Source organism: Prionailurus bengalensis, chromosome A1 (genome assembly GCF_016509475.1).
Source record: "Prionailurus bengalensis isolate Pbe53 chromosome A1, Fcat_Pben_1.1_paternal_pri, whole genome shotgun sequence".
Classification (NCBI taxonomy): domain Eukaryota; kingdom Metazoa; phylum Chordata; class Mammalia; order Carnivora; family Felidae; genus Prionailurus; species Prionailurus bengalensis.
Window position 1 is genome coordinate 209,547,647 of NC_057343.1, and position 13,238 is coordinate 209,560,884.

The following is a 13,238-nucleotide window of genomic DNA, read 5'->3' on the forward strand; positions in this document are numbered from 1 at the left end:
GGGAGATAGAGAATCCCAAGCAGGCTCCATACTGTCAGTGCAAGGAGCCTGATGTGGGGCTTGACCCCACGAACTGTGAAATCATGATCTGTGCCAAAATCAAGAATCAGACCGAGCCACCCAGGCACTCCTGCCTTTAACTCTTGGAAGTACAGACCCATTATTTTTCCTCAGTGAAAAATGGAGATCATTTTAGGCAATGTTTTGGAAAAAGGAACATCATGTGTAATAACGCAGTGGAGCCTAAAGTTGAAGAAGTAAACAAGTGCACCCATTGTGATGAGCACCAGGTGTTGTATGGAAGTGTTGAATCACCAAATTGTACACCTGAAACTAATTTAACACTGTATGGTGACTATACTGGAATGAAAACAAAAGAAGGAAACATAAATGAATCACGATTATGGATTCTGTGAGTTATTATGCCTTTTCAAAAACTGAGAGGGTTGTACAAAAGGACAAACCTTTATTTAACTTAGTGGTGATTGTGTACAGTCTGTTGCGTCTTTTAATCTGAAAATAAAGCAGAACCTATCACTTAGAAATCTCACTTTGTGTTTGTGTTGGTTTTTTAGGTGACCCACAACACAACTGTGAATGGCAAAGATACAGTTCATCACTGGAGTTGGGCCTCAGACATGCCCCTAGAGTGCACCACGCATTCTGTGGCAATTAGATGCTATGTTGACGATCCTCATTTCTCTGGTCGCAAAGAATGGAGTGACTGGAGCCCACTGAAGAACATTTCTTGTAAGCTTATATGTGAAAAGCTTTCGTTTCAAATGAATTAGATTAATCTTGCTTAAGGTTTAGTTTAAGCTTTAAGTTCTCCGAACGCCACTTAGCGTTATGAGGGTCACCTGAGGATCTTCCAAGTCTCTCTCTCTCTCTCTCTCAGAACATTTTGATTCAGAAACTCTGGGGTAGGAGTCAGGAATCTGTATTTTTAGAGACCTTCCCGAGTCATTGCATAAACGTCTAGGTTTGAAAGTCACTGTGGTAGGCATTGAAGGACACGTAAAAATTTTAGGTAGATGTTATTGACGTCAGGTTTATATTTAAAAAAAAAAAAAAAAAAAGGTTCCTAGTTTCTTGCCCACAGTGCAGATCCATATGAGCTGCAGAGTTATTGCAGAGAACATGGGGATCTGTAAGTGTACTGAACTCATCTGCACCCTGAATGGAACTCATGCAGGTAGAATGTTGGCAGTGGGAGAGAAGGCCTGAAAAATTGTTGTCAACACCTAGGCTGATGTTTATTGTAGATCCACTCTAGCGACAGCATGGAGAAGTGGATCCGAGGAAGGAAGGACTGGAAGCAGGTAGATGAGTAAGGAGGGTCTTTTGCAGTTCAGCAAAAGACAGTGAAGCTGTAAAGTAGGGCACTTGGGTTTGGAAATGAAAAGGGAGAAAAGTTGTGAACACTGCAGACACAGGATTAAAATTGGTGACTGTGTGTTTGGTAACCAAGAAATAGAACCAAATGTGAGCATTAGTTTGGGCAGCTGAGCAGCTGGTGATGTCTTCCACTGAGGCAGAAAATATATGAATGAATTCAGTGGGGAAGATAAATTCATTCTTAATATGTTAAGCTTGAGGTGCTTATGAAGTGTCTGGGTAGCAGTGTCTCATAGGCAGTGATTAGTAGGAGCTGAAGATCTCTATTTGAGAATCATCAACATACATGCGATTCATATTGTTTACGTCTGGAGGTTAACATGCTCAGGGAAAGAGAAATGGGGACCAGGGATACACATCTTACAAGCTTGAATGTCTAAGGGTAGGATGAAAGAAAAAGAGGCCAGCAAAGCAGACAGTAGCCAGAGGGTTAAGAGTAGCCCGGTAAGAGTAGCCCGGTGGAGTAGAGTGGTGTAGAACCCAAGAGAGAAGGGAGTTTTGAGAAGTTAGAGCTTAGGCAACACACCCGATGCTGTGGATGTCAAAGGGAAGGGGGACTGAGAAGTGGCTGTTGGACTGAGCAATTTAGGCCAGCAAGACACCTTAGTGGAATGGTCAAGGTAGGACCCACATTGTGGTAGATTAAAGAGTAAGTAGGAAACTAGAGATAATTAAAAAGATTGGACATTTAGGAAAATAAAAAGGTGTGGCTTTAACCAGCAGGGAATTAGGATTAAAGAAAAAGTTTGTTTAAGATGTAGAATACTTAAACATATATTCAGGCTGATGGAAAGTAAGAAGTCGGCCCTAAATACATAGAATCATTTCAGAGGAATAGAATTATATAATGAGTGACTTTTTCTTGCTGTGGATTTTTTATGTGTGGATATAAACCCATTTAATTTGAACCTTTACACTTCTTAAGACATTAACCTGTGACCTTAGCTATTGGCCTATAGTCCCCTGCATTCCCCCACCATCACCCATCATAAGTAGATAAGACATACCTACTTTTATTTCTTGTGTAGGTAGGTCTTGCTCCTTTGAAACCTGGGGGGTCATACCTTGTCTTTGGGCCACCATTATTACAAAACACTTTATAGTATGTTTTGTATACACTGGGCTATTTTATGATAAAATGCTTCTAAAGTATTTGTGATTCCTTTTGCTCTTTCTAGGGTCTCCTGATTCCCAGACTAAGGTTTTTCCTCAAGACAAAGTGATACTTGTAGGCTCAGATATAACATTTTGTTGTGTGACTCAAGAAAAAGTGTTATCAGCACAGATTGGCCAAACAAATTGTCCCCTTATTCATCTTGATGGGGAAAATGTTGCAATCAAGATCCATAATATATCAGTTTCTGCAAACAGTGGAACAAATGTGGTTTTCACAACAGAAGATAACATATTTGGGACAGTTATTTTCGCAGGATGTAAGTATATAATACTGAAGAAAGAGTTCCTAGTAGTCTGTTTTGGTCCTCTTTGAAAGCTTTAATGCTGTTTCCAAGTGATGGGGGATGGTGCTATTTCTTTCTCTCTTTTTTTAATACTTTAATAAATTATAGATGAAGGCATCCAAATTTTTGCTTGTTTTAAGATGAGTTCTAATCTTGTATTTATGTAACTTGAAGGTTTTGTAAGAAGATTTGCAATATCCAGCCGGTAATTTTTGAATTCTTAGTTAACAGCTGTGTTGAGTCAAGGGTAATTAGTATATAATACTTAATCCTGCATTGTTCAGGAATTATCTCATATAACAGTTGACCCTTGAACAAAAAAATAAGTTCGAACTGCATGGGTCTGCTTATACATGAATTTTTTTCAGTAAATACAGTACAGTACTGTAAATGCATTTTCTCTTATGGTTTTCTTAACATGTTAAATAGCTCACTTTATTGTGAGAATATAATACACAGAATATGTGTTATGTTAATCAATTGTCTGTTATTGGTGAGGCTTCCAGTCAACAGTAAACTAGTAGTTAAGTTTTGGGGGAGTCAAAAGCTATATATAGATTTTTTTTTAAGTTTATTTTTTTAGTAAAAAAATACACCCAACAATGGGGCTTGAATTCATGACCCCCAAGATCAAGAGTCGCGTGTTCTTCTCATTGAGCCAGCTGGGTGCTCTTGCATGTAGATTTTTGGGAGGTTCCGTGAGAACTTCGTGGGAGGTTGGTTCCCCAAACCCTGTGTTTTCAAGGGCCACTCTGTGTCAGTTTCCCACCAAAAACATATATTTTAAAATTAAAAAGGTAAAACATCCCACCTAATTAGAACATATCTTTTTAAAATTTAACTTTAAAACATACCTTTTGGAGCACCTGGGTGGCTCAGTCACTTAGTTGAGCGTCCGACTCTTGATGTCAACTCAGGTCATGATCTCAAGGTTGTGGGATCAAGCTCCACATCAGGCCTCATGCTCAGCACAGAGCCTGCTTAGGAATCTCTGTCTCTCTCCGTCCCTCTCCCCTTCTTGCTGTCTGTCTGTCTCTCTCTACAGTAAGTAAATTTTAAAAAATTTAAAACATACCTTTTAAAACTTACCCCAGTTAAAGAAATTGTAATGATTTTACACAAAAATCTTTCAATAGTGTATTGCAGGCTTCTGTGACTTTTAAAGTAATATATTTGAGAAGGAGGAGTAACTGGAGGACATGCATGAAAGGGCCCCCTCTCCCTGTTTGTGTGTATAACATATGCTCCGTTACACAGGGGCATCGGTATTAATGTGGTCACTCCTACAGTTCTAAAAGTACAGGATGTTTCCAGAAGTTATTGTGGGAGACTGCCCTATTTATATAGCTTGTGTTGAGTGTCCACAGGGACTTTGCGTTTCGAGCTTTTCTGTCCCCTCTCCTGTGGCAACTGTCCTGTGGCGCACTGATGGCTTTGCCTCCAGCAGTTCTTGCTTCCCTTCCTCCCCCGCAATTCTGAATTCGAGGCGGAGTTTGGGCTAAAGGGTCTCGTGAATAAAGTGTGTGGAACGTAGTGAGTGGGTTTTGTGATTTTCTTTTGCTTGTGTGGTGATTTTTCTTAAACTTTTTTTGATTCTCAGCTGTGCTCTAGACCAGCAGCTCTCCACCTTTCTATTCCTTCTGTTGAAACTTAGGAGGAATTCTGTCGATTCGCTGATACACTCCCAAGGAAATAACCAGGCTTAGGTGCACTTCTCAGTGATGGCTGGAACCGTGTTCCCTTTTTGTCTTCCCAGAAATGCATTTTGCAGTTCAAGTGAAAGTGAGATTATGTTCAAATTTAAACTTTAGAAATTTCTTTCCTAATGGAATTTTAGGAAATGACTTGCAACATTCCTCATAAATGATCATGGAGCATATAAACTGAGAACCAGTGGTGTATGTAGTGAGGCTACCTGATAAGTGATAACCAAAAAATGAGACAGCCACTTAAAAGTACAAAAGACAAAAATTAAAACTCAGAAGATGAGAATATCCATCAAGTTTTTATTATTTCTAACAGTGTTCTAACCTTCTGTCACATAGTAGGACAAACCTATTTAATTCATATATTAACCTTCATTTGTAGCATTTGGTGGTTGAAATACTATTTGTTAACTCCGGAGCAGTGGTAGAATTTCCCTTCAGAGGGATTTCTTTAGGGACTTAACAGCAAGTGCAGTTTATGGTGTGAGTTAGGGATCAAGAGTCATTATTTTCTTTCCCTCATGGATATCGTGTTAACCGGCCATGTGTTCAAAAGACACATTAAAAACCTACCAGGATTTTGGTTTGAGTTACATTAGATCTATTAATTGAGGAGACCAGTTTAGGAGAATTTTCATTCTTTCTATACTGAGTTATCCAAGCCAGGAACATGGTCTATCTTTCCATTTAGTTAGGTCTTCTTTGATTTATATTGGTGATAGAAAGTCTTATGTATCTTCTAATAAATTTATTCCTATGAATTTGGTGTTTGGTGCTAGTAGTAACAGTGGCTTTTTTTCCTCTTAAGTTTATTATTGTAATTGCAAATAAACTTATTATCCAGCAGACAGAAAAATACTTATTTACCAATACTTGTCAGTGTTTGTTCATGAGCTAATTTAGTTCTAAGGAAAATAGATCTTATTTTATAAATACTATTTCTTCAGTAATCACTCAGAGTTATTTTCTTTTTTTCTTTTTTAATGTTTATTTATATTTGAGAGAGAAAGAGAGCACGAGCCGGGGAGGGACAAAGAGACAGAGACAGAATCTGAGACGGGCTCCAGGCTCCAAGCTGTGATCTGTCAGCACAGAGCCTGACATGGGGCTCGAACCCAGGAGCATTGAGATCATGACCTGATCCAAAGTCGGATGCTTAACTGACTGAGCCATCCAGGCGCCCCTGGAGTTATTTTCATAGATAGTGCCACTTCAGCATTAAACATTGACCTAAATACTAATCTTTCATCATACTTAAAGCATTTTAACAGAATACACTGTGACATAGAATTAGAGTGTTTAAATATTTATGTCAATGTCAGATTTCATACTTGCTCATTTGAAATCATTTTCATAAAAAATGGCTTTGTTTTTTAAATTACATTTTCTATTTGCTGGTAATACAGTTGATTTATACCTAGTTTTTACCTGGCGTCAGGTGATTCCTTTATAAGTTAATTTATTTGAGAAGGCAGTACCTTACCTTTCAGATCCTGCCCTCTCATATTTTTTCTGCCTCCCATCTTCCCTTCTCCTTCTTTCTCTTTACTCCTGTTATTTGGATTTTAACTATTTCAACTTAACATATCTGCCAAATACTAAAATAATCAGCATTTTTAGTGTACTCAAAAATTTGGCATGTCATTCTAATAAAATGACTTAAAGTTTGGCCTTAGATTTAAAACAGTTTTCAAAACAAATATGTCAGTTTTAGTCTCACTATGCCATTGTTAGACTTCAATATAAATACTCATGACTCCTCTTAATGTTACCTAAAATATCATTTATGGACATTATTCTATCTCAGGAAGGTATGGGAAATTTGCTAAGTCCTTTTCAGTTACTCACACAGTCTAAGAACGGTTTTTAAAGTTTAGTTTTTTTAAAAAAAATTTTTTTTTAACGTTTATTTATTTCTGAGACAGAGAGACAGAGCATGAACGGGGGAGGGGCAGAGAGAGAGGGAGACACAGAATCGGAAGCTGGCTCCAGGCTCTGAGCCATCAGCCCAGAGCCCGACGCGGGGCTCAAACTCACGGACCGCGAGATCGTGACCTGAGCTGAAGTCAGACGCTTAACCGACTGAGCCACCCAGGCGCCCCTAAAGTTTAGTTTTTAAAAAATAAAATTATTGGGACACCTGGGCAGCTCAGTTGGTTAAGTATGCAACTCTTGGTTTTGGCTCAGGTAATAATCTCACCATTTGTGGGTTCGAGCCCCACGTCGGGCTCTGTGCTGACAGCTCAGAGCTTGGAGCCTGCTTCAGATTCTGTGTCTCCCTCTCTCTGCCCCTCCCCTGCTCATGCTCATGCTCATGCTCTGTCTCTCAATAATAAATAAACGTTAAAAAAATTAAAAAAAAAAAAGAAATACCAATTTCTTTTTTCTCTTTCTTTTCTTTCTTTCTTCTTCTTCTTTTTTTTTTTTTTTTTTTTTTTTTTGAGAGAGAGAGAGAAAAAGAGGAGCAGAGGGAGAGAGAGAGAATCTAAACAGATGCAGGGATTGATCCCATGACCCTGGGATCGTGACCTGAGCTGAAATCAAGAGTTGGACGCTCAACCAACCAAGCCACCCAGGTGACCCTGGAAATAACCAATTTGTGTAACTAGTGTCCAACACAGAATTTTCCATTATTACTTTAAAGGTCTAAGACACACACACACACACACATTCTTTTTTTTTTCTTGTTTTGTCCCTGCAAAATGAGAGGGAATCATTTCAATAAAGACCAAAAACCAAAGAGCAGTAGTCACTTCTGAATTATAGGAAGATGCAGCATTTCACCAAGAGATACTTTATAAGTAATAGTCCTTGCAACTTCTTTAAGAACTTTGAAACTTGTAACACGACCCGTGTTGACTTTTAATTTGAATTGGAATTTCTTTTCAAATCACAGTTATAAATGATAGATATTGATACTTTTAACCTGTAAATTTTTCTGACTTGTTGGATCCAGGTTCCTCTGAGAGATTTGGTAGATTTTGAGGCGGGTGGGGGGGTCGTTGTTGGGGAGCTTCCAAATGAGCTAGTAGTCATTCGTCAGCATATTGTAATCCATCATTTCTAATGTAAAATCAACTCCAAAGCATGCTACAGAAATTCCTGCATTGTTCCAAAGGTAAAGTGTAAACACGAAGTTATTTTCATTTTTAAAAGAAATTGTACAAAACATAATTAACATTTGTGAAACATGTTTTCAGGGAAATTGTTTATCACCTGTAACTACATTTTTCTTCCCATTAGATCCACCTGATATTCCTCAAAAACTGAATTGTGAGACATACGATTTAAAAGAGATTATATGTACTTGGAATCCCGGAAGACCGACAGCACTGGTGGGCCCACGCAATACAAGTTACACTTTATTTGAAAGGTAAAGATCACTAGTGAGGGAAAAATGTCAGACAGTGAGGAGTACATAGGAGGGGTATTAAATGACATAGGGAGTGCTCTCATTTATGTTATGAGCAAGATGGAAAATCCAGTATGCTGTATGAAATTGGATATGCATATTACATGCACACAGACTATATTTGCATGCTCTTTTAAAAATCCTGGAAGAACCCTCAAATATGAACAGAGGCTGTTTCTGGGTAGTAGGCTCCTGGCCAATTATTTTCATCTATTTTCTGCATCCTCCACGTTTTCTTCCCAGAGTCTGGAGTAACATCTATAGTTAGAGATATAAACTTTTTAAAAAGATTAATTATTAGAAATTTTACCCACTTATTTTTTCCTGCAGTATTTATCTCTCTTGCCATTTTGAAATTATTTTAATCTTGTTGCTCTCTTAATTCATAGTTTCTCAGGAAAATATGTTAAATTTAAAAGAGTTGAAGCACCAACAAATGAAAGCTACCAGTTATTCTTTCAAATGCGTCCAAATCAAGAAATATATAATTTTACTTTGAATGCTCGCAATCCTCTGGGTCGGTCAGAATCAACTATTTTAGTTAACATAACTGAGAAAGGTAAGCTGCTTCATAAACCCGTGTCTTAAAAATAATTGTAGAAGTGCTGGAGTGTCTTGAGATTAATGAGGAGTGCTTCCAGGGACTACTTTTTACTATTTTCTTTCTCGTTTCATAATTTTTTATAAATTAGTTTTATAAATTTTATAAATTTTATTTGAGAATCCTTAAAATGTATAATTACGTTTCACCATTTTATTGAATTCAGATAAAAATTTGAATTAGTCGTTTTCAGAGAAACCTTAAGTGGTCTTATCTAATAGGTTTTGATTCCTGAAAAATGTTTTACCCCAGTTTTAAAAGCTTTTTATTTCAATTATAGACTCACAGGTGGTTGCAAAGATATAAATTACAGCCCGTGACCTCTTCACCTAGCTTTTGCCATTTTTGACGTCTTAGTAACTATATAGTATCATTTCCAAATGAGGCAGTTGACACTGGTACACTACTGTAAACCAGGCCAGTGAGCTGGCCCGCTGACTTTGCCCAGTTTTCGCAAGTTTCTACGTGCACTTAGAGGTGTGTGTGTGTGTGTGTGTGTGCGTGCGCGCACTTCTGTGCAGTTGTATCCACGTATAGGTTCACAGAACCACCAACACAATCAATGTAGAACTGTTCTATCTCCACAAAGGAACTTCTTCTTGTTGCCCCGTTGGCAAATCCCCTCCCCCACCCCCATCCCTCCCCCACCCCCACCCTCACCCTTCCACCACCCCTCCACCACCACCCCTCCACACATGCTCTTGCATCCCGCTCCCTAGGCAATATCCAATCTGTTATTCCTCTCAGTGCTTTGTTATGTTGAAAATGTTATATAAATGGAATCATACAGTGTATAACCTTTGGAGATTGGCATTTTTTACTAAGGGCAGTATCCTTGAGATCCATCCAAGTTGCTGTATGTATCAGTAAGTAGCTTGTTCCTTTTTATTGCCAATGATTCCGGAATTTTTAGCAGCCCTGTTAATACATAGCTCCAAATAGAACTTAAATATGGTCCATCTTCTTAGCATTCATTCCTGTGGGCATTCTGCTGCATCGGGTCCTTACCAGCCTCTGCAGCACAGAACGGTGACATAGAGGCCTTCTCTTAGAGACTCGGTCACTGAGAAAGGCTTAAACCAAATGCCATTAAAAAACAGACTTGCAAGTGATTAGTAGATGACCCTGTTGCCTTGTTTGTAAACATAAGTACACTTCATCAGCTATTCCTTCTCATCATTTTTGTTATTTCCCGGGTTTTCATAAGGTCCAAACAGCTACGTTTTATACTTGAGTGGTGGTGTTTGTGTGTATTTCCCTGCCCTCTGCCTTTCAACTTTATTTTCCCATGTTGCTTTCCTCCCGCTCACATGGCACGCGCACTGTCATCAGCATCACTGCGCCTTTGTTCTTGCTCAGAGCCCAACCTGAAATGCTTTTCTGCATCCATTCTGCCATTTTGCTCAGATTCTCCCTTCAAAGCTCCTCTTAAGACCCATTTTCCAACGGAATGGGAAAAGATATTTGCAAATGACATATCGGACAAAGGGCTAGTATCTAAAATCTATAAAGAGCTCACCAAACTCCACACCCGAAAAACAAATAACCCAGTAAAGAAATGAGCAGAAAACATGAATAGACACTTCTCTAAAGAAGACATCCGGATGGCCAACAGGCACATGAAAAGTTGTTCAGCGTCACTCCTTATCAGGGAAATACAAATCAAAACCACACTCAGGTATCACCTCACACCAGTCAGAGTGGCCAAAATGAACAAATCAGGAGACTATAGATGCTGGAGAGGATGTGGAGAAACGGGAACCCTCTTGCACTGTTGGTGGGAATGCAAATTGGTGCAGCCGCTCTGGAAAGCAGTGTGGAGGTTCCTCAGAAAATTAAAAATAGACCTACCCTATGACCCAGCAATAGCACTGCTAGGAATTTATCCAAGGGATACAGGAGTACTGATGCATAGGGCCACTTGTACCCCAATGTTCATAGCAGCACTCTCAACAATAGCCAAATTATGGAAAGAGCCTAAATGTCCATCAACTGATGAATGGATAAAGAAATTGTGGTTTATATACACAATGGAATACTATGTGGCAATGAGAAAAAATGAAATAGGGCCTTTTGTAGCAACGTGGATGGAACTGGAGAGTGTGATGCTAAGTGAAATAAGCCATACAGAGAAAGAGAGATACCATATGGTTTCACTCTTATGTGGATCCTGAGAAACTTAACAGGAACCCATGGGGGAGGGGAAGGAAAAAAAAAAAAAAAGAGGTTAGAGTGGGAGAGAGCCAAAGCATAAGAGACTGTTAAAAACCGAGAACAAACTGAGGGTTGATGGGGGGTGGGAGGGAGGGGAGGGTGGGTGATGGGTATTGAGGAGGGCACCTTTTGGGATGAGCACTGGGTGTTGTATGGAAACCAATTTGTCAATAAATTTCATATATAAAATAAATAAATAAATAAATAAATAAATAAATAAATAAACAAACAAACTTAAAAAAAAAGACCCATCTTCACTCTAAGACTTTCCCTACCACACTGACGTCTAAACTCCAGTAGCTGTTAATATCTCTGCCACACATTTCAAACTCAGCATATGTACTCTTGTTACTTTTCTTTTTGTTTGTCAGTCCCCCAGCAAGTTAGAGGTTCCTTAAAGGTAGAGATTATGCTCCTACGACCTTGTAGTATTCCTGATGGCAGTATAGGAACCTTGAGTGTGGTTGGTCCATGAAAACTGTGGGCATGATATCAGCAGTAAAAGTGAGCTTTTGTGTTCCATGGATACTGAGTGGAATATTGTTGATCAGTACTAATGATACCTCTTTTGTTTTTCGGGGTTTTTTGATTGTCATTTGTCATGTTAGAAAAGAGCTTTTAAAATGATCTCTACAAATTGTATTTACAGTTTATCCTCGTATTCCTACTTCAATCAAAGTGAAGGATATTAATTCAACAGCTGTTATACTTTCCTGGCATTTACCGGGCAACTTTGCAAAGATTAAACTTTTATGTCAAATTGAAATTAATAAAACTAACTCAGTACAAGAATTGGTGAGTAAGATTCTTCTGTAGACTTGCTTTGAGGTTACTTTAGATAAAATATTTCGTTTTCGAAAAGAATTGAGTAAATTGAGGGGCGCCTGGGTGGCTCTGTCAGTTGGCGTCCACTTTTGATCTCAGGTCAGGTCATGATCTCACGGTTCACGGGATCAAGCTCTGCATTGGGCTCTGCACTGACAGCATGGGGCCTGCTTGAGATTCTCTCTCCCCCCGCCCCTCTGCCCCTCTCTTTCTCTCTTTATCTTTGAGAGAGTCTCAAAATAAATAAACTTAAAGAATTGTGTAAATTGATATGCATAGGCTCTCAGGTTATTTATTATAGAGATTTACTAAGAACTAAGGCACTATACATCAATGTAATAATGGCTTTTTATTTAGTACTTGAACACAGTTATAATACTGGATATTATTAGAACATGAGTTGCACTTTTATTAGGTTGTTTCCAGGTCTAGTATAGCATCTTGCACATAGCTAGTGCCCAGTAAATTTGTGAATGAATAAGTAGTTTTTTGCCATAGCCGCCAGCATGAATTAATGGACTAATAATAAGCACCAGAGAGGTTTCAGACTGCCAAGTGCAGCAGTAGGAACAAGTGAGTAAGTGAGAGCACGACTTTTTAATACCGTTTAGATACTTAAGGTTGGCTTTTATACTGTACCGTCTTGTAATTTGTGCTAAGTCCCAAATAAAAGAGACTGTAATGAAAATATTCATTGGAAGCTTATTGATGGTTGCTACAAAACTCAGAGGCCAAAATATAACCCCGAAAGCTTTGTAATTGGGAGTTCAGAGGATTTCCTGAGGCATGCACATCCCCAAATTTGTTTAAACTGTTTCATTTTTTATGTAATTTAAATAAGAATTTGTTGACTATTCCGCATGTTTAACACCAAACTAGAGGTTCTAAGTGCTGTATTAAAAAATGCACAAGACGATGCCTGCCTCGAAGCTTCCAGATATACCTAATGTACTTAAATCCTCAAGGTCATCTTAGATTAGTAAATCTGAGGCTTACCATATATTAAGGCTTATTGTATTACCATTAGCCATTGACCGATGATCAAAATTTATATCATCTTCTCTGCATAATTTAATGGATAATTATTACTTAGATCCAGTATTTGGATTAAAATGACACTGAAGTTGTTTGGTTGTTGTTGCAGAGCATAATTTTACCGATTTGGTAGTTACGTAAAAATTTAAAACGTTTTGGTGGCTGAACTAACTTTAGTGCTCTAAAGGCAAACTCAGGTGGACATTTAGTCAATTTATGTTACACATTTGGGCAGCTTTCTTATCAAAAAAAAGTATGTGTGTATAAATGTGTGTTTTTAAACACATGACATTACTTATACATACATTTGCATATTTATTTGCTCTCTAATAGCGGAATGTCACGATCAGAGGAGTAGAAAATTCGAGTTATCTTGTAGCTGTGGACCAGTTAAACCCATATACTGTATATACTTTCCGGATTCGCTGTTCTGCTGAAACTTTCTGGAAATGGAGCAAATGGAGCAATGAAAAAAAATATTTAACCACAGAAGCCAGTAAGTTAACTAAATGATTTATGGCTAAATATCACTAGGGATCCTGAAATTTTACAACTTTTTTTTTTTTAATGTCACCAAATGAGTAAAA

The 13,238-nt window shown here is 38.2% G+C and overlaps 1 protein-coding gene across 1 annotated transcript in view; it reads left to right on the forward strand.

Annotated features, from left to right (window-relative positions):
• LIFR (LIF receptor subunit alpha) overlaps positions 1 to 13,238 on the forward strand; it is a 75,161-nt gene that overhangs the window by 40,101 nt on the left and 21,822 nt on the right. Inside the window, exons 6-11 of the mRNA XM_043599648.1 lie at positions 576 to 750; positions 2,577 to 2,831; positions 7,808 to 7,937; positions 8,366 to 8,535; positions 11,441 to 11,586; positions 12,985 to 13,147. Coding sequence (XP_043455583.1) covers positions 576 to 750; positions 2,577 to 2,831; positions 7,808 to 7,937; positions 8,366 to 8,535; positions 11,441 to 11,586; positions 12,985 to 13,147 — 1,039 coding nt within the window. The remainder of the gene's footprint in view (positions 1 to 575; positions 751 to 2,576; positions 2,832 to 7,807; positions 7,938 to 8,365; positions 8,536 to 11,440; positions 11,587 to 12,984; positions 13,148 to 13,238) is intronic.